Here is a 26,095-nt window from a genome sequence, read left to right on the forward strand (position 1 = left end):
AACAGTTATGGCGCTTTCTGTTCTTTTTACCACCCGCACATTAGTAAGGGAGGTATTGCATTAGTGTAAAAAATGAGCAGCCACTTTTTTATGGAAATCACATTGGGTTCATCAACCACTATGGATGTGAAACAATAGAGGATGCCTATTATAAGTCCTGTATATTATTTTCTCTGTTCGTGAATGGTATAGAACAGCGTTTCTTAAGCTTTTTCAGTCCGCGGACCCCTAGATCAAACACAAATTCAAGAACCCACTCAATTAAAAAAAATGAATAAATTTCGGACAATTTGATTTAATACTGACAATTCAACTCATGTATAAAAAATCACATAAGCCGCAGTGTAATTGTCACTTTGACAGCGGCAAAAGTTACCTGCAACTTTTCCAGCGACAAATGCACTAGTGGTTTTTTCACTTATTCATTTTCGAACCAATAATCGCATTATCCTTACCCATATGACTAGTTTGGCGTCTGTCAATAATTGATTAGTTTGGTGAATTTCTTGTTCGTTAAATTGTCCTGCCGAATTACACTCGAGGTTTGTATTTAAACCGAGTAAATTTGGGTTGTGGCAATTCAAATCTGTTTCCTTTTAGCAATTGAACTCGAAAAACTGTCAACCTAAAAATGCTCCACCTGCGGTGTCGCATTTTTATAAGTTGACAGTTTTTCTCGTCTAATTGCTAGGCAACAGATTTTCATTACCTAAACAACCCAAATTTACTCGGTAAAATACAAACCTCTTGTGCAATTATAAGTGAAAAAAAGTACATTTTTATAAACATTAAAAATACTATATCAATGTGTTGGTGCTGCTTTTTTGAAAATGTCCATAGATACGACGGCGGACCCCCAGGGGTCCGCAGACCACCGATTAAGAAACACTGATATAGAAGATTATCGGAAAGGAGGTATTAAAATAAAACGCCACAGTTATTAAACTGTTGGCGTACGCGGACGATTTGGTTCTTTTGGCTACAGATCCACAGAGCTTGCAGAAAAGGATAAATGAATTTGAGATGTATTGTGATATCATGGAATCTAAAAGTAAACCTGGCGAAATCAAAAATTGTAGTATTTAGTAACGGCGGACGGAGAAGCACAGGGGAGAGATGGCTCTATAAAAACGAAGAGATAGACGTTGTTAATAAATATAAGTCCATCTAACAGAAAAAATGGAATGTGCTAAGTTAAATATATTCAATGCAGCATGTCGTTCGATTATCTGTTATGCGGCAGAGGTGTGGGGCTTCTTACGCTACGACTTAGTAAAGATGCCATGTAAATTCTTTTTTAAAGTGTTTTAATCTACCAGAGATATCCCCGAATTACCTTATATACTTGGAAACTGATCTTTACCCAACCTATTGATACACACTGGGGAGGTAGAAACAAATACCATATTAAATGCAGCTAAAGTTGATATCAGGGAACAATACAGGGTGAAAGCAGTTAACAGTACACGCAAAGAGTAATGGGTACTCTTTGGCACAAGGCATCCACTATATAAAGACCAAACCAGACCAAATAAATAAAATTGTATATTATTGTTTGATGGTAATTATATTAGCTGGTTATTGAAAGTTAGGGGGGGAATTACTATAAGTTATGCTCATTATACAATGGCTATCAAGATGAAGTCATGTTGTAAGTCAAAAGAATTTCGTAAGTCATTTTTTGGCAAACTTTAAAGTCTTTGTCTATACAGGACGTTTCTAGCAAAATTATCACTCTGTAACTCTGGAATGTTTGGAATTTACATTAAAGTTCAAAAATAGTCAAAGGTCAGGGCCGTAGATTAGGGGGGGGGGGGGTTAGGGGGTTCAAACCCCCTCCATTGAGAAATAAGAAAATAAAAAAATATTAACTTTAGCATATTTTAACATTACTATGCTTGCTAACAAAACTAAAACAAAAGAAAAACACATCTCGGTATCCTGGCGCCCGCCGGTCAGCTGCTTTGCTGGTGCAGATGAAATGAGATGATTCAGTTGTTTTTAGTCTACACTTTTGTTTTCAGTTTTCTTAACGACATGCAACAGATTGTCCATTCGGCGTTCGTTGTCGGTTATCATAATAAAATAAAACAAAGAAGTAGGTAATAACTAGTAATTAATTTATTAGATAGTGTACGTACCTATATACCTACTCTTTGAGTGTGTTTAAGACGTTTAAGTTTAGTGTTGTTAGTGCCTTAAGGGAAAGATTATTTAAGTAAGCAATATAATAGATATAGATAGATCGGCAGCAAAAAAAAATAAATCGGAATCAGATGTATCACCGTAATAAATTGTTCAAAATTTTTCAGCTTTCTCTGAGGTGGATTTTGAGGCTACGCCCCCTTTTCTCAAAAAATTTTCGCCTGCGGCTCATTGGCAAAACTCGGCGCCAGGGAAAATAAAAGATACATAAACCCCCTCCATGGACAATACCTATCTACGGCCCTGTCAAAGGTACATTCTTCAAGGTCGCGTTTTTAAAAAAAAAACACCGTACCTATTCCTGGTTCAGAGTAAACGGGCGTTAAGAGCTTTCCACAAAATTTATAGGCACTTTTTATTTCACCAAAAAACCTTCCAGATTGCTTCATAAAAAATTATGGACACAAAACCAGTCCAGTTTCCATTATTTATCAATCGAATTTTGAATACAGATCTTTCTCTGTTCCGCCTGTGCTTTTTACAAGACGAAATTGCTAGAACAAAATAAATCACATAACACAATTTTAACATATTTTTTATTAAATACATAAAATTTCTTCTTACAGAATTGGAAATGGTTTATGCTATATGACACTCCTAGTAGAGAAACAGAAATATTTATGAAAATAATGATAAATAAACGGCAAAAGGAAACTAATTAGAACAAGTACATTTTAAAATATATTCAGAACTAGAAATTTATGTACTAAGTTGAGACCATGATCTTCGACGCTCGGTAGCGATTGGAGAAGTAAGGAGAATACTATTCCATGCCAGAATTATGTATACAGCTGCTTTTTTTTTGTTACTACCTGTACCAAATCTCCGACTAGTCTTTATTGTGAGAAAATTTGATTAAGTGAATGTTTTTACATTGTATTTTAAATACTTGTACGCAAATTAATCTTGTAGATAATAAGCATAAAACACCATTACCATGCAACTCTTAGATCTCGCCGTGAAGTCGTTATTAAAGACACAGAAACTAGAAAGTGTCAAAGAAGTGAAAAATCTGCCCTTAAACATTAGGTGTAGCTTGATGTGATCTGTACAATCATCATATCACACACTCCCTAAGAAATTGAGTAATTTTGAAAGGAGAGCAGACAAGAGGACAACCCAATTCCATCGATTAAAATCTTTTACTTACAGAAATATAAAAACAAAGAAATTAAAATAAACTATGACCTGAGAAAACGATTCAATTAGAATCGGATTCGGATGAAACAGCCATTAAACGAAGGGAGCCCTTCGAATTGTCTTTACCTTCTTTCTTAACAATAACGCTTTGTAAGCGACGGCTATTGCTAAAAATCGGATTGTAGTAACTGTCGTGTACAGAGAAATCTGTACCGCTATGCAGAGGTGAAGTGCCGACCGCCACATTCACTCGAGATGGGACATTCTCCTGAGGGCAAAATTTCCTGTCAGAACGATTGCAATTCGGATAGTTCTCGTAGTTGTAATCGTAAAATAAATTATTGTACATAGAACCTACGTCTTCGTTAGAGGGGAGAGGTGGAGTGTAACTCTCCAACTTTCTCGGTGCAGAGGAGTAATGGGCGCCTTCGTAGTAGCGACTACCGACCGAAGGGGTTGTCGACGAACCGACCAATGGGTAATTAGAGAATGGTTCGTACCGATTCCCATCGTCGAGTTGTCGATAGGTGGAGAGAATGGAATTGTCTTCCTTTTTATTTACATTGGTAATAGGCTTAGAAGAATTCGAGTCGGAAGAAACCTGACACGGTGCCGTATTAAAGGTGGCTTGCGGTTTCCAACGTGAACAAGACGGTTTGGATTCATCGACGACGGTTTCATACGACTTAGAACTGCTCACTGTGTAACTTTGTGACGGTTCGATGGTGGGCTTCTTAGATTTTTGTTTGACCAGTTCCTGGTGTTTTATTTGGGATAAGGGAATGCTATCGTCCGAATCGAATCCAGTGGATGGTTTCTCGAGTACGGTTGGAGAATCGCTATCAGAACTGCTGCTTATCATATTAAACTTCCGTTTTAGGCGCACCTTACTGTCCTTGTGGTTCCTGAAAATTCAGTAAAAAATGAAGTATGAAAATTAATAAACTCGTTTCGTGAATGATTAAGTATTTCCAGAGAGAGTGTACTAAACATAAACAAAGGTGGTTTATTTATTTCAAAAAACCCTGCTGTTAGTAAAAAAAAAAAGAAACTTTGTTGCTGTTGTTAATAAGATACCTACAGAGGACGTTACTGTCACTGTTACAATTAACAAGCTAATTTTGTGTATTGTTAATGATGATTTTTCTTAATTTCTGCGTTAAGTGTAATTTGTAATTGTAATTGTGCTAATTCTTGCATTGTGAATAAAGTTTATCAATAATAATAATAATATTGATGCTGGAGCGCATGCGCCTTTGATATATCGCCTACATCTTGAATTTTGTTTTGATATCAATTCTAAATTAGGTGTATCAAAGACAGTAACTTTTATATAAAACTTTTTTTATATCTCTTGTACTTTCGATGATATAAGACATTAAAGCAAATGACCAATTTTAGTTTTTTTGAATATACGTCAAACCTATTCGACATTTTGAATTTCCACAAGGAAATTTTAAATAAGCATCTAAAACTGCAAAACATTGTCCATTTAACCAATTCTCTATCTTTAATAAAAAGAAAGTTACCCATGCAATGCCACCCGATCTGGGACACACTGTATACTTTATTGGAAAACCTTATATGTTTGTATAGGAAGATCCATTCACTTAGCTACCCATTAGCCCAAAAATTAAAACAAATTTTTTTGTATCTACAATCTACTTTGCCTTTTTGGGTGCTCCCAACAAAGTCTCGAATGAGGTTTGTTTTTAAAACCAAGATTAGGGTAAATAAATCTATGGTGATGATGCAGCCTGTAAATGAAATTGCGTCCCTATGTCTTGCTGCTGTTAGTTGTTTAATTCGTTATTTAATTAAGAAAAAAGTCAAGAACGTATATGACTACTAATGAAAAGAGGAAAAAGTACACTATCACTTTTAAATCAAGAATTAAAACTTAAAGATCCAGAAAGATCAATGTGAATTCTTTTTGCTGAATAATTTCTTGAACTTACCTTGCCTTCTTTTTATACTTCTGTTTCTTTCTGGACCGTTTATTAGCAGAGTCATTACTAAAGGAGGTAGTAGAATCGCTGGAATCTTCGCTACTGCTACTCGATGAAGCGTTTGACGAACAGCATCTTTGGCAACATTTCTTTTTAATCTTTGATCGCCTCTCTTTTGATTGTCGCTTTCGCTTAAATCGTACCTTAAGAGGTAGAACTGGTTTGCGATAAGCTTCACTACTGCTGCTTAAATCGCTACTCACACTCGTTGGGGGATCGAGCGTCCTAACATCCTCGTTCGTATCAGAATCGAGCAGAATCACTTCGGGCGCCGGCGGTTCCCCGATAATTACGTCGGAATCGTGACTGCTGTCAGAGTTGATCTCAATAACTTCAATGGTCGGCCTTCGGAATGGATTGTTGTTGACTGTAATCGGTTCCGGTACGTTCACTATAGCTACATCACTATCATCCTCTTGGTCCGAGATTGAGTATGTGGGCGAAGTCGGTCGGTTTGAGTAAACAATGTGGCGATCGTATCCGATCATGTCAAATGGTGATCGCATGAAATTGTAAAACTCGTGGATAAAATGGTCGGTTTTGTTGGTTAGGTAGGTTTCCAACAGGCGCTTGAACGCTCTGCTTCTGATGTGCCATCGCGGTAAATGGTCCATTATTACGTCCACTAAGTGCATCACCTGCTGTGTGTTTTCACGAAGTAAGGCGTTTAATTCTCTATTCAACCATGGAACAAGTCGATTTCTGGAGGCAGGATTGTCGCTGAAAGAAGAAATCATACAAATAGTCGCCTTGTCGTGAAACTTGCAATTTCATAGCAACTGACGATATTTATTTACATGCAATCGTCCTCCTAGGACATATAGGGTGGTTCAAATTCATGGGTACCATTGGGACCTCTGTAACTGTGAGGGATACAGGGGTTCAGTGGAAGACCATGAAAATTTTTTTTTTCGTGAATTTCGCCCTTTGGTATAACAATGTAACATGTGATTTTTTAATTTGTCAGTTTTTATAATTTGGTGGGTGTTTGTAGGGGCCCTTAATTTCATGTGTTAGGTAAATAGATAATAAACGTGTCACAGTCAAATAAAACCGGGACGTATTCTATCTTTGGTTGAGTGGCACAGTTTCATTTGGGATATAATCTCATACAATACAAGACAACTATATATTTCACATTGTGCCTCGAAACAGTTCCGTGGCATTTTAAATTTTTATTATTATAATTAATTATAATTAAATACAAACCTAAAAAATTGAGGGGTAGCTTCTCTGTAACGTCCTGTAACATCCGGTGGAGCATACACCCACATATTGGTCATGTACACGGACCTTCGGAAGCTGGTAGCAGAACTCGCCCGGCGAGCATGTCGCAACCTGCCAAACCGACTGAAATTTCTCGCCAATTAAATGACCACATTTCTATCGCAATTAATTACCTTGTGTGTCTTGGCAAAATGTAATTGTCGGGAAAGTTATACATGCTGTTCGTGAGCGGATGAGAGAGTAACATTTGCTGAATGGCAAGTTCGCCTCCTTGGTCAACGGTAAAGGTGGTCCTGCAGTTTGCGTTTACGTTAACATATCAATTATTGTGGTCATTTACCTGAACTGAAAGTGGCGAGAGGGTGAACGGGGCAAGAAGTAATTTTCGATGTTGTGGAACCCCCTGCCTCCTTGAAACGGGTCGTTGACAATAACATGTTCATCGTATTCGTCGTTGGATTTAATATTATAAATTATGGACTTAAACGGTTGTTTACATAACGGACACTCAGCTTTGACCTAAAAGCGCACAGTTAGAAATGCACCATTTTGCTAGCGCTCGTACCTTCGACCACTCTAGTAGGCAGGTGAAACAGAACTGATGTCGACAGGAGTCCGAGAAGCACTTATTGTTGCAGGTACCGAGACAAATTGCGCACTTTGGCGGTGGACTTCCGGCCGATTGTCGCGGCGGAGGCGAAGGAGACGATAATTCGTTCATTTTAAGAAAGTTGCCCCTACAAAAATGAACATAAAGCTTGCCAATGGAGACACTTTTAAACAATTACCAAATAATGGAGCACTATTGATTACAACTAAATATTTTTCGTCACTTTTTTGTTGCTCAAATTATCAAAACACAGCGCACAAACTAAACTGGTTGTTAAGTTCCAGGCTGATGAATAGACGTAAATGACAAGCGGCCATTTTGATATTTAAAAAACTTTCAAGTTTTAAACAGTGGTACCAATTCCTTCCCTCCCCCATACAATATATATACAGGGTCGCCCATATGTACAGGAACCATAGAATACCATGTATCAAAACTTCGACCTTGATATTACTTTTCTCGTGTGTCCTAGTAAACGAACAAAGTATCTTTCCTCATTTTTACCTAATACTTCCCATATATTGCGTAAATACTACTCACTTATTTTCCCCAACTTCCCTTTTGCTTGCATCGTTACTACCCAACACATAGGTACACTTCTCGACGTTTCACAATATCTCTCAATATTTTTTTCCAATATCTCATTTACTAGGCATTGAATTATATGGAGATTATTCTGTACCAAAGGCGAATTTTCGTAAGTGAAGTGGGGGTGTCTTCGGAAACCTTAAATTTTCCTTTTCCTATCACGCCTTGGGTCCCAATATGCAAGATTCAAATGTTCAAAAACCCAAAAAAAAAGGATTTTCCGGAAGTGAAATTCTGGTTTGGTCTGGTCCTTTTAACTGTACGAGTATATCTACCGTTCTCCGGAATTCTATACGAGCAGCTGTTTCCATTACATGAATAATCCAGACTCTGAGATCCAACAGCCTTTATTACTAATTCTTGATGAAAGAATAATTTCAAGCACAATGCTCACATTAGGAGAGACCAAAACCTAAAATTTGTCATCTGGTTTCAGGATGAGCATACACGAAAATGTAGGTAAATCAGACTACCTTCCGTTATCGACTGCCAAGAAAAAAATTGAAGTCAAAATTAGTACATTTCAGGATGTACCTTTTGTGGTGTTTGCTAGCCTAAATTTAATGCACCAATTTTTGAAACAAAATGCAAGTTAGCAGGTTCACAATAATATATTATTTGTCAATGAATACCGTCGACTACAATTTTCACCACAGACTGAACAAACGTTCTATTTTGTCAATGTTCTTATATGCCCCAGTCCCCCCTATATATCATAATCGAAACACCAATCACATGCACGTATACCATTGACAAAAAGAGTACCTACCTTTCACTAGTCCTCATATTCATTACTCCATGTTACCATACTTGTTACCTAAAATAGAACATGAGATTCCTTATTCCCCCAACATTTTGAGAGGTAAAATGGTCAATTCCTCAGGGTTGGTAAATTCCCAATTGAGAAAGTAACAACAAAAACAAAACTTTAGGCTGCTAAATGCTGCAGAAACAGATTTAATCTTTTAGAAAAAATTTATTAGCAAGTGACGTTCTTCGAGCAAAATATGTATTTACAGCTTTTGTTTGTTGTACTTGTTACGGGATCGTTTTTATTCTTCAATTTTTGAATCAATATCAAATAATATAATATCAAATTAACATCAAGAGACATAAAAAGCTTCCATAATCGATAAAAATCATCCTTAGTGTGATATTACTACAAAATGTAAAGCACAAACACACACACTCATACAAAACACATTGCTTTTAAAGCGTTTCAGAGTAATAATAACACAAATTTGGGAGAAAGAAATACAATTTCGTCGTTCACTTCATTCAAATCTATCAAATAAATTTTGAATATACATCCTACCATAAATATGTCACACTATTGAATACAACAATAACTAACACTGCATAAAAAATTTATACTTTCGTTCTCGCTCATTCTTTATGTAATGTTAATTTACCTAAAAGTGAATAATTAAATATATTATTTTATCAACTGTACAATTCATGTTGTAATTAATTTACATATAATAGCAGCTATTGAATTACTATTCATCAAGAAAAAAGCATCACAAAGACTAGTACTGTAGGTACACAACTGTGCATGTTACTGAATGTTTGAGAACCAGTTTTCGCAATATATAAAATTCACTTATAAAGTACGTAGTGATGTAGATTAGTTCAATCTAATAGAATATCCATACACTAACTTTGCACTACTCGTTTGTACATTGACTAAATAAGCCACTCTTTACTATTTAGTCAACTGCGAACTATGTACAAGGGCGCTCTTTGAATTGTTTAAAACTTAAGGGAGCGAGGTTTTAAGCCGTTGCTCCTAAGGTAACGATGTGCTTTTTCCGTTAAATCTAGCTGATCTTGAGTACCGCCACATGCTACCATTGTCCATTTCACGTCAATCTGAAAAGTAAATAAGATGTAAAAAACTGTACCTTTGCGATTTTCAATACAATCGTTTACTTGTGACCCACCTTTGTGCACCCTATGCTGGCCGCAACTAAGTGCGTGTGACCGAGAGTAGTAGGTGGGCATAGACTTACATTCGCATGCCGGCTCATTTTAATCATAATTAATGCAAAATTCAACAAATACAAACATAAAGTTAGAGGTACTTCACTAAAGCATAACAAAATGATATTTCATCGTTACTGGTACACAAAATTCGGTTGTCATTATTTAGCAATTGTTATAAATAATATTGGAAGTCCTTTTTCTCATCAGATTTTATTTCATGTGCCTTTTTGTAAGCAATAGCTTTAGATCATATAGCCACTAAATCTGTGGCAACATGTGTGAGAGATAGTCAGCAGTAGAATATCAATCATACGCACTGCGTTGTCAGTACAAAATTCACATTCCTCATATTTCAGTGGCGTGTTACACAATCTGGAAAAAGTTTACACAGACATGAAAAAAAGCTTATAGAAAGATTTACAGGGTGTTCTATTAATAAACGTTGGCCATATCTATGGAACTGTTAACTGCACCGCTTGGGGAAAAAGATTTTAACAAAAGAGGCCAAGAGAAATCGCTGGAAATTATTTTCCAAGTTTCTAGGTTTACCGCTAGAGGGCGTACGATTCATGGTTAAGTAGAAAAATGGTTTTTTGCCTAAATGATACCCCACAATAATTCATAAGAAAAAAAAACATGCATCGCAATCTCTTACGAATTTTGCATTATTTTGATGCACGACATATTGCTCTAGCTCATAAAATATGAGGGTGGAGAAGAAATCACCCTGACAGACAAGATTTAAAAACGCTGTGAACAGATAAAATGTCATAAAAGATAATCAAAGATAATGGAGAAGTCAGACGATTTTACTGTCTTACAGTAGAATATCACTTTGAATTGGAAGTTAAAAAAAACTGACAAAAAATAAAACAGGAAATGTAAAATAATAAAAAAGAAAGAAATGTTTTGTTAGAAAGCAAATAGGTTTAAATTAAAGTGCGATAAATAAAAAATAGAGATTATAAGTAACTTGTTTTACCCAACCCTTTTAAAATTGTCATGGTTTATCAATCCTTGGTAAATAAGTTTTGCAAAATTCAGATTAAAAACACATTGATAATAATTCAAATGTCAAATTTTTAAATTGTTTTTAGCATCAGTCAGTGTACCTTGTTTCGGTAAATTGAAGTTTTCAAATTCCACTGCTCAAATTTTCCCTATTGAAAGTCAGTACAACTTTGTTACACCATTATAAAGCAATTTTAGTACTTACACTCAAATACTATTCAGATCATGAGGGCTCAACTAACAGTATTTAAGGGTGTCCAAAGTACCCCAGTGATGAGTTTATAATGGGCATTATGATCAGTGAACCACTAACAATTCTGTTTTGAGAGTAAGAGAAACATTCCCAAGTTAATTGCAATGACTTTATGCAACTAAGAGGATTAACTAATGGCACATTAGATGGAAAAGAAATTTTATTTACAAAATGTTGACCAAAACCAATCTTAAAAAATAACAATGCCGAAATAACAAACGGATAAATAGCAAAACATAAATGTTAGTAAATAGCAAATAAAATAAAAAAACATAATATACCTTACAGTTTGTGCAATAGGCTAGACAGGTCTCACCTTAGGAGGTTGAGGTGAATCAGGCTCCCCGAAGGTGATACGTTTGACTGCAGCACTACGCTGACCATGGACTCGGGATTGGGCATTGTCTGGATGCAGTCGCTGCCGGGACAAGGATATAAAGCTACAATACCCAAACATACACCCACACGCTACATACCAAGCCTAGCCTATGTGTAATACAAAAGCGACAATTGCGGAACTTAAAAACGATTAAATTACGTTATTCCGAATTGTCGCCCCTTGCAGGAAAGAGCACCAGTGTGGACAACCTTAAAGCTAACCTACGAACGATATAGTTTCAAAATAAATTATTCAGGTGCAACAATAAAACTACAAATTTAAAACAGTGCGTATCTACATATAAAATAATAAAAAAAATAACAGAAATTTTTGGTAACACTGACTGTGTACGCTTTGCATTTGATAGTCAATCATTCAACAACACAAATAACAAACAATAAACATGCACTGTAAGAATATTTAAAAATTAGTTTAAGTGCTGCATGTAATCGAGTGAATTACATTTAGTGTTCGCTTGCCCTAAAAATACTAAACCTAACTAAAAAGTAGTAAGAAAAATGCGAAGAATACTTGCGATCGTAATGACATGGCACAAGCGCTTGTAACGGATGTCGGTTTTGGGAAATATCCTTTGGTTATTGATCAGTAACTTACAGTCAAGGACTAGAGGAAAGAGGAGGTACACGGGAATTTTTTTCTTTAGTGTTTTACACATGCAATTTTTAAAATAAATCGATATATACAAATGAAAATTATTTTCAAAAATATTCGCCCTTTTTCATTACAAACAACTAAATTTCTGAGAACACTAACTCAAAATTAATATACAAAATTAACATTAATTGTAAAAAAAAACACTGTACATCTTAAATTAAAAGCGTCTCTAAAAGAACTGCTAGCTTCATGTATTAATTTTACTTTATCAAGCACCCCAAACTCATTTATGGCAAACATTATTAGTAAATCACGTTAATCCCTTTACGATTAAAGTGACAGTGTTAATTAATCAAATCAAAATGTCTGATAAGTAAAACCACTTTCAGAATAAGGAAGTTAGAAAAAAGAAGAAATTCAAACATGCTTCATTAAACAAACTCAAGCATAGAAAAAGACCTAAACCAATACAAAAACCCTACGGTAAAACTTTGTACGGGATACTGAAGTAGGAGACAGGGTGGGTGTATGGATAAAAAGGAATTAAATATGATCGCCGAAATGAAACCAATCCAATACCTTGGAGGATCCTGACTGACTCATCTCCATGATTCCGGCTACACCCACCAAGGAATCTTTCATTATTGAGGAGGGAGTCGAAAATAATATATCTTCGCCCAATGACTTACTCTGGAAGTTAAACGCAAAATTACAAATATACATTTCATCAAAATAGATCAACGTTCTACAACTACTAGGAGATCTACAATTTTATTACCGGAGTTTCGATAGCAAATGAGAGATCGGAGGAGTTAATGCTGGTCGAACTCCATGAAGGTGCCAGCGCCTTACGAACTCTCTTGTTTGGTAAAATATTCTCTTTCCCTGCCGCGATTAAGGGGACGTTTTTCCTCTTCACCGTTTGATAACCACTATCGTTCTGTAACAAGACGGTCATTCAGTCAGCAAACACTACCGCCTATAAACAATTACAGACACAGTAAAGAAGAAAGTAGAAATAAAAACACAAAACAACTGAGGGAAGAGATCTACAAATAGTACGGATACACGTTTGATGAAGAACGCAAATTCATTTTCTCCACATTGTCATTTATCTTTATTATTGTTACTATTTCGCATTTTCATTCGGTACTTTATACATACCTTGGTAGAAACATTCAAGTTTTAAATTTCTGTTCCCGAACTCAGAGCAGTCAAGTGATTATTAACGTAAATTTCATACTCCCCTCCCCCGCCCACACGTTCTTGGGCAATCTAAATTCTCGCACTCAAGTGCAGATAAGCAAGTAAATACGCATGTCTACTAAGAGAAGTGGTTTTACAATGGACACATTTTCATTAAACTAGCAGTATTCGAGACGCTCCTCATGATAAAAATGTTAGAACAACTTTACCAACCACCGTGGAAAGGAAGCCCCAGTGCATAAACCCCCGCCAAATCAAAAATTAAGACACAATAAAATGGAAAATCAGGTAAACTCGCACACTCTGAAGGCTGGAAATAAAAAAATCCTACATTCTGGTACACAGAGGCTGATTAGTTGCTTATAATTTCTGTAGCAGTGAAGGGCTGAAGGTTATTACCAAAAATGTACATTTACTCTGTAACGAAAATGAAACTGGAGTACTAGATTCTACGGTATCAATATAGTTGAGAGATTTTATGACAATCCATCACATTTCAGAGAAATCAGGATTAGGTTTTTATTCTTGTAATGTTTGATGTGTGTCTCTTAACATTTTTGCCGTGAATGAGGCAGTCACGGGGGTAGTAAACAACTGTAACCGCATCAGTTAAGACACCTAACGCCGGGACTGAACTATAGGTTGGGAAATAAAGCACGAGGACCCAATGTTACCTGTTGCAGAGGTCAGAATCTGCTAGCGCAAAAACTCTCTGGTTTTGCATCTATGTACCATATTTTTTGCACCTCTTGTAGTTTCAAAAGTTGAATTTTCCCTCCAAGGTAATGTAATTTTTCCATGTTGCTTTTAAAAAGAGAGTTTAATTGCGCCTAAGAAGAGTCACCTTTTTTTTGATACCTGCTTGTACACCAACCAATTCCTTTGTCTTGCAATTTGCGTAAAACCTGTATTTGCCATCATCTTTTGTACATATGTAATTCTTACATATTATCAATCAATTGCAACAAATCATCGTATAACATTGACTATTAAAATAATTCATTAAAATCCAGAGACTAATTTTTTTTATATTTTTAGCCTTAATCTCAGAAACAAACGTAACTAGATTGATTATGTTTGTGGTAGTAAAAATTTCACCAAAAAAAAGTGGCACATCGTCGCGAAAACCGCAAGTCTATCTTTAAAAACCGCTGAAATACTCTGCAATCTCAAGGGTGGCAGTTGCACCTTTTATGGGCACTTTCGCCAGATGTAGAAGGTACGGCCTACTACTTTGCCCCCATTTAACCTACTCTCATCATTACGGAGATCCCAATTGTGAGCCACGAATTTGAAACACACTGTACATTGACTCCGTAACATTTACGAAAATGTGACTACGAACGGTTGCCTTACGTTAAGACCAGTCTATGGTATCATTACAGTTGGGAGTTTTCAATGATAACCCCCCCCCCCCAACCTCCCGAAAGCAAATTACTTAGTAACTTGGGGATTTTAGCCTAGTGTGATTTAGAATCGGCCATCATTATCAAGAACCCTTCTTGACAAAGCCTAGTTCAGAACCGTACTAGCACAGATTCGAACCCATGCAGCAGTGTTTCAAACCTAGTGACTTTTTGAGTTCGAATCTGCCCTATATAACTCCTGTGGACCGAATGCGGCAATTGCTGTGTTACTTCTGCGCCAATTTTGAGAACTGTAACTAAATTTATGACTCATGCAAAGAAATAGCAATTCTTTGTTTCTCAAATTCAGAATTTCAAAATTCGTTAAAACTTAAACTTTATTTGCTTCCTTCACTTCTTGCTATAACAAACTTTTTTTGTTTTCTTCAATACTGATTTTATACTTGTAATTTCTTCATAAACACCATCAAAGACTATGAAGAAAGATGCGCACAACTAAGTGACAATAACATTCATTCAATTAAAAGGAAGTCAAAAATTGAAGTACCTTTTTGCTTTTTTGTCCTCAACTTCTGAATTAAGAATATGCAAGTCCAATTTAAAAAAGAGTGCTCCATAATCTTTGACGCATACATTCAAAAAAGTATACAAGACAGTAAGAGATGTGTTATATGCACTTTGTCATGCTCTAAAATTAACCAAAAAATTTGTTAGTCTACAGATACATCATAGTAATCTACAATTGATCATTTTGCATCAACTACTGCTAATAATACGATAGCAAAGCAGGACTTGTAGAAAAAAACCCACATTATACTCACCGACATCATCATACTACTATCCGTATCATACTGCATACTCAAATCTTGCTCTTTCTTCACGAGCTCTGTAATGTCCTCCAATCTTGTAGGCGTACCGGGAAGATTCTTTAACGGGCCCGATCTCTTTTCGAGATCCTCCAGCGCCTTCTTGAAAGGCGTCGGAGTACGAGGTATCTCATCTAATAAGGAACTTCTATCCGATTTGTGCGGCGTCGTCACTTCCGAAGTTGACGGTTTCGAGTCCATTTTGTCTGGATGCGATAGACCATTCGGCGTACTCAACGGGCTATAACTCCGCTCCTAAAACAAACAAAAAACGTAGCGCGCCAGCGTGAAAATCGCCTCTTCGCGTACCCCTCCGTTATCAACTTTGGCGGGAGTCGTGTGCTGTTTAACGGGCGTCGACGCTAACGTAACGTCGAAGGACAGGTTTGGACTGTTGAGAAATTGCGACGGACTAAATGGAAGTTGTTTAATAGGCGTCGATCCATTTTTAATGGGCGACGTGCAGAGCGTTTTGTATTTGTCGATTAGTATGTGAACATCCTGAAAATGTCGATTACTTAGCGCATTTCAATGTCAAGCACTTACTTCGTTATTTGCGGAAATGAGTTCAGGAAGACCGTAATCTGAAGAGGTATCGTGACTATTCGTTCTTCGCCTACACCTCGAATTTCGCCTTAAAATTGAGGGTGTTGTCGCTCGTGTGGGCATACTTGAAGGTACAGGTACTATAGTATTTTCAGTTTGATAATTAGAAGGCACCAAACCTGGAAATGTCAAAATTGTTAACAATTCTATGGTGACCATCTCTGTCGGTACAAAAACTCAAGTTTGAAGCTTAATAAAAACATGATACAAGCACATACTAGCACCGGTATCGCTCGCCCACCTGCGCATGCGTCCTTCTGCCCTTTTATGTCAGAGAGTATTGCGTACTAAATTTGGTTCCAATCGGTTCAGCCGTTTAGCCAGAAATAAGAATACAAACAGACCAATGGACATCATTGACATTTTGTATGATTCGGAGACTTGATGCTTCAAAACGTGTATTTCCGTCAAAAAAATGGGGGGGGGGGCATTTATTACCCCCAATGACCTCCCTTACTAACAAGCAGGTGGTAAAAAAGTCTCTAATGGGCGGGCCATCACTAGACTTCAGCGCTATTTGATGAAGCAGATCAGTAGCTTTTAGGCTAGGTGACGCAAGAATAACTCGATTATAAATATCTATAATACTGAAAGGAGATATGGCACTCCGTTACAGAGATTTGGATCGATTTGTAAAAGGAGCCATTTAAAGGAAATTGATAACTTATCAACTTCAGGAATGGCTTTCAGCATTCTAACTAAGCAATGCAAAAATAACAAGATAGTACAAATATAATGCTGAAAACCTGAAAGTTTTACAATATTGATTTGGTGAGATCTCGATCGATTTACAAAAAGCTTAAAAAGCTCCCAAACAACTGACAGCAACAATATGCTCTTTTTTTAAAATCAAAAATTCACTCTGTCAAATAACATACACTGTCCATTTTTCGAGTGCCACTATGGTTATCGGTTATCTTAAAAGATAGAAATTTGGATAAATGAGGACAAAGTTGCGAATTTCCCTGCTGAATAAATTATAATCTGAAAAGAAATTTAAAATATCTTCAATAGTTTTGAAAATATCGCAAAAAAACGAAAATTTCTGATTTTCGTTTTTAAGTTTTTCATGGTAAATTAATCGTACCAGACATTACTAATTAACACATTATTCAGACACTTTTTAATGGAGATTTCGAGTATGGCATCCCCTTTTTCATAACTTTTAAGATGACAGTGGCAACTTTAGCTTTCCTTGTGGTCGCCATTTTGAATTTTGACATTTTGAGATTCGTCGTTTTTTCTCTAACAGCGATATATCACACATGGTGGTTCGCAGTATCACATTTTTCCTAAAATTGCAATTTTCATTTTTGCAAAGTGTGCTTTGTAAAATCAATACGTTCTTTTGTTGTGAACAAAAGGTTGACTTATTTCAAGTAATGCCGTTTTGTTTTCGCAAAGCACTCTTCCCAAAAAATTGTATGTTTAGAAAAAATGTGAATGAATCCACCATGTGTGATATATCGTCGTAAAGAGAAAAAAAGACGTAATCTCAAAACGTCAAGTTACAGCCATGTTGGTTGAATATGTGCCTGTCGTTTTTGATTGTTATTGTCTCTGGTCAACCTTTCATGACATTAAACGAACTTTTCCAATCGCGCCAATATACATTCTTGAATTGTCAGTGACAATAACTTCTCTGTTATTTAACGGTGACACGATTTGCAAGCATTTACGTCTCATTTTAATCGAGCCGGACACCCCAGAGTCAAAAAACCATTCATCTCATCTTAATGGTTCGCGTGCAATAAATGATGAAAGCAAAGTTTTCTCTATAGAGTTCTTTAGCAATTTACAGTCTCTAGAAAAATGACCAAATTCATTGCAGTTGTAGCATCTTACCTTGGGTCTCCTTTTTGAACCTGTTTTTGTTTCCGTTTTAGCAGTCAATGCACCTTCAGATTCGTTTTCTGCCGGTCCAATACACTCATCATTGAATAACTAGCAGAGTAAATAATTGCATCGATATATAAAAAGCTTAAAAGACGCCCGAACAGCCGACCGCTAGTAAAACAATAAGCTCCTTTTTGAGAATCAAAAATGTGTTAAAAATAACTATTTTGGCAGTTCGATCATTTGCGGCTGTCGCTGCGCAAAGGAGTTGATTAGGTTGTATTGTGCTGTCCTTAATACAGATACATCCGAAAGAACGCACCCGTGACTCACTAATCGCAAATAAGTCAAGGATCACTGATAAAAACTCCATTGAATTAAATTTGTTTTACAAAAAAAAGATTTTTGGCCTTTATTTTTAAGGGAGCGGGTTTAGCCAAGGTGCTCTATCTACCTAACCCACATTTAAAAATGAACTTTCATTTGATACGCTCATTCAAATCTGAGCAATAGCAATTTTTATTAAGCCCATTAAAACCAACTTACGTGTCTTTATATAATGTTGCGTCAGATCGGACCCCTTTAGCGGACTAATTCCCGATCCGATCTCTAATCCTAAATCATCATTGAGATGAATAAGCTTTACAGGACTCGCTTGTTTCCCATACATGTCCGAGTGTAGATACTGGAATGACGGTATTTGGTTTGTATTTGGTTCGTGAGGTGGTGACGGTTGCAGTCTTTCGTAGGGATTAACCATGAAAGAGGTAGGCGTAGGAACGGGCGTCAGCGGACTAGGACTCGGCGTCGCACCGTTCGCCGATAAGCCGCCTCCGCTTGATTGGCTGCTGGTTTGATCGTAAAATTCCACACCATACTCCTATTAAATTAAGTGTTAGATGGTTTAGCTTCTGGTCGGAATACGTACATCTCCGAACGAGACGGGTATGCTCTCCTGCCTCAAGCAATGGTTATCCAATGAGGTATCCACGTGTGATGTGAGCTTTGGCCTACTTTCGATGCTACGGGTGAGGTTTTTACGGTTGCGACTACGACGAGTTTCGCCCTCGGGAATACGACCGTCTGCGTCGTACTTTCGCCGCATGGTCGAGTTCCAATGATTTTTGATGGCATTGTCCGTCCTACATCGATTGCTTTAACGCAAAAATTAATCTAAGAAAAAGTTACCTTCCGGGGAGAAGTTTTGCAATTTTTGCCCACTGGTTACCCCACTCTTTGTGTGCTTGGTAGATTATGTGATCTTCAACCTCCGTCCAGGCGGTTTTCTTGATGTTGGGATTAAGGTGGTTGTGCCATCGCTCGCGGCATTGTTTACCTATTCGTCCTTTTAGGTGTCGCGCAATTAACGTCCACTTCTTTGGCCCATATTTTTTTACCAATTCAATAACCTTCTCGTCCTCCTGAAACACAATACGGAAATTCCAATGTATGAACAAAATGAGACATTAAAACTAAAGCAGAACATAACAATTTAATGTAATGGAGCACGAGTAGTTTTCCTCTGTTGAATGATAACCAAAGTCGCTAAGACTGTGGAGAATTAGGGGGAATTACAAATCGATTTGTGCACAGTTTGAACGTCCTTCGTCCACACCCATTAATGATAAACTTTTCAATGATATGTAACGGAGCACCCGTTTTCGTACAAGAATTATACCAGTTTTAATGAACGCACCATACATTGCTAGAAGCCACCAACATCATTGACCACTCTGTACTTCGACGAATTCGGACTCTTTTTATTTATTTTATTTATATCTAATTTGCTGCAAGTTTTGATGACTATGCTTAAGCAGTCCCTTTCTGAAACAGTTCTTACGGAAAGTTGATCTCGCAATGATTTGACGATACATGACTATTTTTTAAATTTAAATTAGTTCCAGTATCAATTATAAATATATGAAAACCGCTTTAAATTAAACTTGCGATACGCGAATTAATTTACATAAATTCAGTACACGAACATAAGGTAGCAAATGGGGCATCTCCCAAAAGAGTTTTCCCGCGCTTTATGGGAACGGACCATTGTCAAAATTAATTCGTGGGTCACTCCCGCGCGTCTAAAGTTAAACATCTGTTATTTTCCGCAACATTTAATTGAAGACCATATGCTGGAAAGTAAAGTCAGTTGTAACTCTGCCCTACGCTTTACAATAACCGTAAATCGAAGAGGTGTTTCAATCCCCTTTTCGCATAATCGTGCGATTTTCATATTGACACGGAGGGTCGCTCTAACGTCAAGGAACCCGTTTTGGTCAGCTCAACAAATAACAGCGACCGTTGGAGAGTAAATGCTGCACGTGCGAATCTTATAGCACGTAGGAGCTCTCTGTAAAGAGTATTAAATTAGGTATTGGCCGCCGCAGTTTGAAAGATATCGAAAATAAAAAATTGACGTGCTGACCCTCACTGTCCAACTAACAAAGAGTTAGGAACTGGTTGGATGCTGTAAGAAAGGGGGTTGGAGATGAAAAATATTCGTGTTCGGCTTGACCGTGACCGTAACTTGAATTAAGGAATGGAATGAGGAGTGTCTACCTGTAAAAAGGGCCACGATTACATGACATAATTTCTAATGGCATTAAAAACTATCCTATCGCGCCCTTGAGAGACGTCATCGATGCGTAAAATTCTTCAAATATATGTCGGTACGGCAGATGTTCGATAATTACAACCGGGAAGGTTTCCCGTCCATGCAAGGAAAAAGAAAAGCGGAAACGTTGGTTGTGTTTTGTAACATTATTATTAAGATATGCATTGTTGATGTCATGTTAAGTTCAAGTTCATTACCATACCTATTAAACACCAAGAAGCAGGTGGCAGGTTAATTATCCCAGGTTTTTTTTGCAAATAATTCTTGGGGTTTCGAAAATGTTCAAGGCCAATTTCCCAACAATTAGAATTTAGCAGACGATGTTATAATTCCAATTCCTTTATCGATAGAGGTCTCTAGCCCAGTGAAATTTGTTCGCGTTGACTCAATGAGTAAAACTAAAATGTAAATGTCATTATTATATCCCCGCGGACATTTCAGCAGGAAATAGCCTATTAAACACTGAGAACAGGTGAAGTCATACTAGAAGACATTTCATTCCCATCACGATGTGCCGCAATTACAGGAAACTGAATTAAAAGCTACAAGTTGTTTTACTTAAGTTCATTTGAACACTTCACCCCTATTTGTACCATGTTTAATGTTTCAGGTGCATACTAAATGTGGATAGACAAAACAAAGATAGCATCGAGTCTGTGGGAAAGGATTATATTTGGTTTCAAAAAATATAATTGTCAAAAAACCCATTTCACTGAAATTTTAACACAGGGTTATACAACATACACTATACAGAATGTGTGATACAGGGGATGAAAAGCAAATCACGCAATGGGATATGCGTATGCCACCAAAAGTGTAGTCCACGGAGAGAACATTCCTGTCACCGGGACATAGAGCAACCCCCCCCCCCCTCCATTTCTCAGCTATTTCCTGTACCGATCTCTCGGAAACGACGTATTTCGAATCTGAATCCAGTACAAAACTGTGACGCCACAGCAATTATCAGTTATCAAGTTGTCCATGAAAGTATATTATTGGGTATCCTATGCCGACAGAACTAACGACCTCTTTCTCTCTCACACTCCTTCGGTCCATTATTTTTGCCGCTTCACCTCGCTACCTTAAAAACTGATGAAGATTTCTTTGGCCTTCTTTAGAATGATAAAAGTGCACGAAATTACGAAAGTGGCAGGTGCAGTACAGAAAGCTGCTAGGGAGTATTTTTTCTAGGAGATATTCCATACCCCTCAAACCACCGGTGCTACCTTCTGCCTCAAAAAAATTTATACCATCAAACTTTTCAGGGCCGTATCTGGACAATGGGGGGGGGGGGGTTAAACCATGGAATTTGATTTTGATAATAAATTAGGGATTTAAAAAAAACTGTCATTTTTTAATAGGTGTATGTGTATTATATGAAAATATAAAGAAAAAACAAACAATTTAAAATTTTACAAATAGTAATCATAGTAGCAATTGAATATTTCTTTGCTTTTCCCTCGCAAAACGATTTACCACCTCCTCGGTATCAATTTTAATATTTCTGTGAATGCTTAACAGAGCAAGTCCTGTTAGTCGCTCTTGGCCAGTAGAATTGCGCAAATAGTCTTTCAAACGTCTTAGCGAGGAAAAGGATCGTTCTGAGGAGGCAGTAGATACGGGTAATGTGGCCAGAATTTGCAACAGAATATGAATATTGGGGAAAAATGATCGATTACATGCTGATAATGCATCAAGAGCGTTTTTAGGCCTTTCTGCATGAGACACAGCAATCCATTTTTGTTTCCACAACTGTAATTCTGCAGATACTATATCTAGATCCTCCAAAAATTCCTCGTATAACATCAAGTCTTCTATTTTTGCTGTGTGTGTATCGCACATAGTTGGCAATGGAATGAAAAGATGATTTTGCAGTTTAGAATTTTCTTTTTTGAGTAGTAAAGCGATTCAAATACTATTTCAATTTTTTATATTTATTTTATTTTACTTACGTTATAAGAATTTATTTTCGGGGGGGGGGGGGGGGGGGGGGGGGGGGGGGGGTGAACCCCCTTTAGATACGGCCCTGAAACTTTTGCACCGCGGCTCCTGGGAGGAGTACGGCATACTCCTCAAGAACGTCCTTTTTTTTCAGAAACTATCTACAGAATTTTTAAGGCTAAACGCTTTACGCGTAGTATCGGGGGGTCTTATATATCCCAGGATATCAGGGTTTGGGAAAACCCGTTTTTTTTTAAAACCACAACCCAGTGGGTTTTTTTGGGCTTTTTCGTGTAAAAGTGGGTAATGGTACTTTTTCGATCGGAATTAAACAATTCGACAATATGAAAAAAATGGCGCCGCAATATTGTGGTTGTGTTGGGGTGGTTCACTTTTACATTTTACTATGGGTAAGAATCAGAATATAAGTTTTGAACTGTTTTGAATTATTAACTACTAAACGAACTCAAATGGAAGTACCTATGTTTTATTTTTGTATTTTAAAAATTAAAAATTATTCGTGTATAATTTGAAATATGCTTTTGCCATATAAATTTATTTCAAACCAGCCCAAGTAAAAAAATTATCAAACTCCTCGTGTCAAACTCCTCGTGTGAGATGGAAGGGATCTTGTCGAAGGATACCACATTCCCTTTGACGGTACCCAGTTCCGACGTCCCGTTCACCCGCAATTCGCGTTTGAAGAAGTTGAAGTTCTTCTACGCGCCCACATTTGCTGCCAGCCAGCCGACCAGCCAGCCAGCCAGCCAGCCAAAGTGAGATTAAAAGCTACTTTTTACAAATAAATTTGCAAAAATGCGCTAAAAACTTGTTAAGTAATTATTTCAAAATGAAAAAACCCGGGTTTTTTTCCAAGTTGGCCCAAACCGAAAAAACTCAGTGGATTTTTTCGGGTTGGGTCCATTCAGGCGAACTCTGCGAGGATGTATAAGACGATTCGATTACATTTCACGAAGGCTGCCATGAAAGTGGTAGGTATAATACAGAAAAGATTATTGAATCCTTTTTTCTAAAGAGTAGTTTTTTTCTAATTCCATACCCGTTTTTTTTTTCGAATTTTCCTTTCCCGTCTTAAAGTATGCTTTTTATTTTAATTGGAATATTTTTGCACCGAAAGTTAATAGCTGTTCCCCCCGTGAAAAAAACAAGTTTGAAAAGTTCTCCCTCCATAACTTTTTGTTCCTAAAATGCGTAGACAGGAATTGGTCAGTTTTCAACACTTTACGAAATTAAAAATGAAAATATGCTAATAATAATAACTTAAGTAGAACTGTTAAAAGATCTCCTAGGAGTTACTTACCCTCAAAGAAGAGCCGACATTTCTACCTCTAAATCCAGACAAACTAAATACAGTTAAATACCTACCTCAACATAACGGATTTTGAAATTTGAAAAAAGACAATCTTTATTATAATTTAACCATAATTACATGCGCAATTCTATCTTTTGCGTGCAGATTTTCTCGGAAAAATTAAAGAGGGCACGTTAATAAAAGCAATTTTTCAATACAATTTTGTAGAGAAATTAATAATTGTCTTTAAATTTGATGTGGGAACAATCCCTATTCTTTGTATTAAAAAAATTGTTGAAGGTTTTTGCAAACACCAAAACTTTAGCTGATGCCGACGCGCGCGCGCCGCGTCTATTTAAATGAACCAATGAGCGTACAGGGCACCTTTCGACCAACGCAATCAGCTGACGCTTAGGCGTAATCAATCGTTTTTAATAAATTTATAATATTCGCGGTCCTTTCGGATTTGGTACTTCACCTTAGTTATTTTTACATGACAACTATCATTTGCGCATGCCTGAAACCTGATATTTATTCACATAATTGCAAATTCTTAATTACCTACGTATACGTTTTTAATTTGTAAGGGCATCTACCATACTTGTACATATATAGATTTGTCAACCATACTCAGTTTGTAGAAGGCGCTAATTAATTGTTGCACGTTTCGGTATTGACTAACTCCCACTACAATAAAATAATGTTAATCGCTCTGTATGGGTGGTAAATAATTTTCCTCGGCTTCGTTATGCTTGATGAATTACGAAATGTGGTTTTCCTTAGAGTCACCCACCGGAGGACAACAGGACGTCCACATCAACACGCAAATCATACACGTAACACGCAAAAGGAAATAGGTAATGGTAGATACAGACGGAAGACCTGTCCATCACCATCATCGGAGGTAGTAAATGATAGAAGGGCAACGTCCTATACAAAGTAAGCAACTCTGTGGGAACCGGAACGTCAAGAAAGGGTGCCTCGCTTCTTCGCTCGTACGGGGTATACCATCCATCCACGCATGGTAGAACTCTCGAAGGGTGAGAACAAAGGACTGACAGACTTTACAAAGCCACTATAAATTATTCTACGCAATAAAGGGCGGGGTTAAAGATTAAAATAGTTACATGTGTGTGACAAGTTTATAAGCACAACCATTGCCAGTACCTATCTATACCAACCTCTTTTGTCCATGGACCTTTGACTAGTTCAGGATTAACTACTTTGGTCCATCGTTGCTGACATTGCACATCCGACCGGTCAGAGAAATGCTGCGCAATTATATCCCACCGTTCCTGATACTCTTCTACCAGTTGCTTCAATCTGGTATCCTGAAACAGAAAAAAAAATAAAACCAGTTCGTCGATTACATAAAAACAGCAACAAAAGAGAAACTCGATAACTTTCTGGTTAAAAAAACAAAAACCACCTGACGTGATCACCAAAGACAGGTTAATTTAGATCGGGGGTGGCTTTGATTGTAAATATCGAATGTCGCGCCAGCTGTAAATCAAAGCCATTTGGTTTGAAACGGGAGATTTCAACGCACACTTGATCCCGCAAAAAATGCGCTAATGAAGTTTGTCGGATAAAATTTCTTCTTCGGGCGAGTATTTGGTGAAATTGTCGTAATTGATTCACCGCCGACAGGAAAAACTAGTTCGCCCGTCAGAACAACAAAAAAAAGTCCAATTGTAGCGGATTGGATTTTGTTAATGCAGGTAAAATGTAAGGGTTGGTTTTGCGCGTCAGTGACTATGAATCCGTTATAATTTGGATTTCTTTGAGTTACTTTTACGGTAAAGCTATTAACTAAAAGTTAAGTTTAATAAATCCAACAAAAAAGCCGCCTATATCTTAATTCAAAAAGACGAATTTAATGCCCTATTCAAAAATTAAATGTCCGAATAATTCAAATGTTCCTTTTTAAATTAATTCTTCCATTCAGACGAATGATGATTACCATACGCTAGAGACAATCAAAAGCTTAGAATTTATAATTAAATGTTAATTAAATTCACACACAAATTAACCCCTCATTTAGTTCTGCATTATCCGTCATACCAAAAGTTAAAACGATTAGTAAACATTTTTCATTAGTGTCATGGTCGTGTAGATTCGACTGGGGAAAAAGGTGAAACAATTTCAGAAAAGTTTAAAGAGGCATTAGGTACAAAAAATTAGCTTTTCAAATCTTTAATTTTATTTCAGTGTCGTCATGGTCGTTGGGTGGGAAAATGTGACGAATGCTTAGAAAAATTTATGGGTAGGTACATATCAAAAATCTTTTTCATTTATAATTTCATATCAGTAAAAGAGGAATT

At 36.9% G+C, this 26,095-nt stretch overlaps 2 protein-coding genes across 9 annotated transcripts in view; both read right to left on the bottom strand.

The window, feature by feature from the left end:
• Window positions 1-3,000: 3,000 nt before the first annotated feature.
• On the bottom strand, window positions 3,001-7,530 carry LOC116158770 (E3 ubiquitin-protein ligase Topors-like). Of its 2 annotated transcripts, XM_031471607.1 has the most exons (8): window positions 7,370-7,530; window positions 7,147-7,318; window positions 6,922-7,100; window positions 6,755-6,874; window positions 6,564-6,704; window positions 5,304-6,074; window positions 3,704-4,250; window positions 3,001-3,613 (listed from the first exon to the last, which is right to left on the bottom strand). In XM_031471607.1, exons 2-8 carry the CDS (start codon window positions 7,300-7,302, stop codon window positions 3,407-3,409), a joined length of 2,121 nt encoding a protein of 706 aa, XP_031327467.1. In that variant the 5' UTR covers window positions 7,303-7,318; window positions 7,370-7,530; the 3' UTR covers window positions 3,001-3,406. The 2 variants fall into 2 exon arrangements, with proteins under 2 accessions (XP_031327467.1, XP_031327466.1); XM_031471606.1 differs by having other exon boundaries at window positions 3,001-4,250.
• Window positions 7,531-8,740: 1,210 nt separating this feature from the next.
• LOC116158769 (myb-related protein B-like) overlaps window positions 8,741-26,095 on the bottom strand; it is a 33,392-nt gene continuing 16,037 nt past the window's right edge. The window contains exons 3-13 of one of the 7 annotated variants that reach the window (XM_031471601.1): window positions 24,953-25,102; window positions 19,093-19,325; window positions 18,833-19,046; window positions 18,451-18,784; window positions 16,009-16,187; window positions 15,772-15,963; window positions 15,418-15,717; window positions 12,802-12,963; window positions 12,603-12,713; window positions 11,346-11,447; window positions 8,741-9,651 (exon numbers count right to left, since the gene is read on the bottom strand). In XM_031471601.1, the coding sequence (XP_031327461.1) occupies window positions 9,532-9,651; window positions 11,346-11,447; window positions 12,603-12,713; window positions 12,802-12,963; window positions 15,418-15,717; window positions 15,772-15,963; window positions 16,009-16,187; window positions 18,451-18,784; window positions 18,833-19,046; window positions 19,093-19,325; window positions 24,953-25,102 (2,097 nt within the window). In that variant the 3' untranslated portion in view covers window positions 8,741-9,531. Of the gene's footprint in view, window positions 9,652-11,310; window positions 11,470-12,602; window positions 12,714-12,801; window positions 12,964-15,417; window positions 15,718-15,771; window positions 15,964-16,008; window positions 16,188-18,450; window positions 18,785-18,832; window positions 19,047-19,092; window positions 19,326-24,952; window positions 25,103-26,095 lie in introns of all 7 variants that reach the window. The other 6 variants (XR_004142808.1, XM_031471603.1, XR_004142807.1 and 3 more) reach the window with 6 other exon arrangements.

This window comes from Photinus pyralis, unplaced genomic scaffold (assembly GCF_008802855.1).
Source record: "Photinus pyralis isolate 1611_PpyrPB1 unplaced genomic scaffold, Ppyr1.3 Ppyr1.4_LG1, whole genome shotgun sequence".
Taxonomy (NCBI): domain Eukaryota; kingdom Metazoa; phylum Arthropoda; class Insecta; order Coleoptera; family Lampyridae; genus Photinus; species Photinus pyralis.

Excerpts from the sequence above, each read along its gene's own strand:
- LOC116158770 (XM_031471606.1), bottom strand. The coding sequence starts at position 7,302 with ATGAACGAATTATCGTCTCCTTCGCCTCCGCCGCGACAATCGGCCGGA. Across the intron at positions 6,875-6,921 it reads TCTCGCCACTTTCAGTTCAG|GACCACCTTTACCGTTGACC; the intron begins GTAAATGACCAC and ends CGCAAACTGCAG. Across the intron at positions 6,075-6,563 it reads GCTACCCCTCAATTTTTTAG|CGACAATCCTGCCTCCAGAA; the intron begins GTTTGTATTTAA and ends TTCTTCTTTCAG.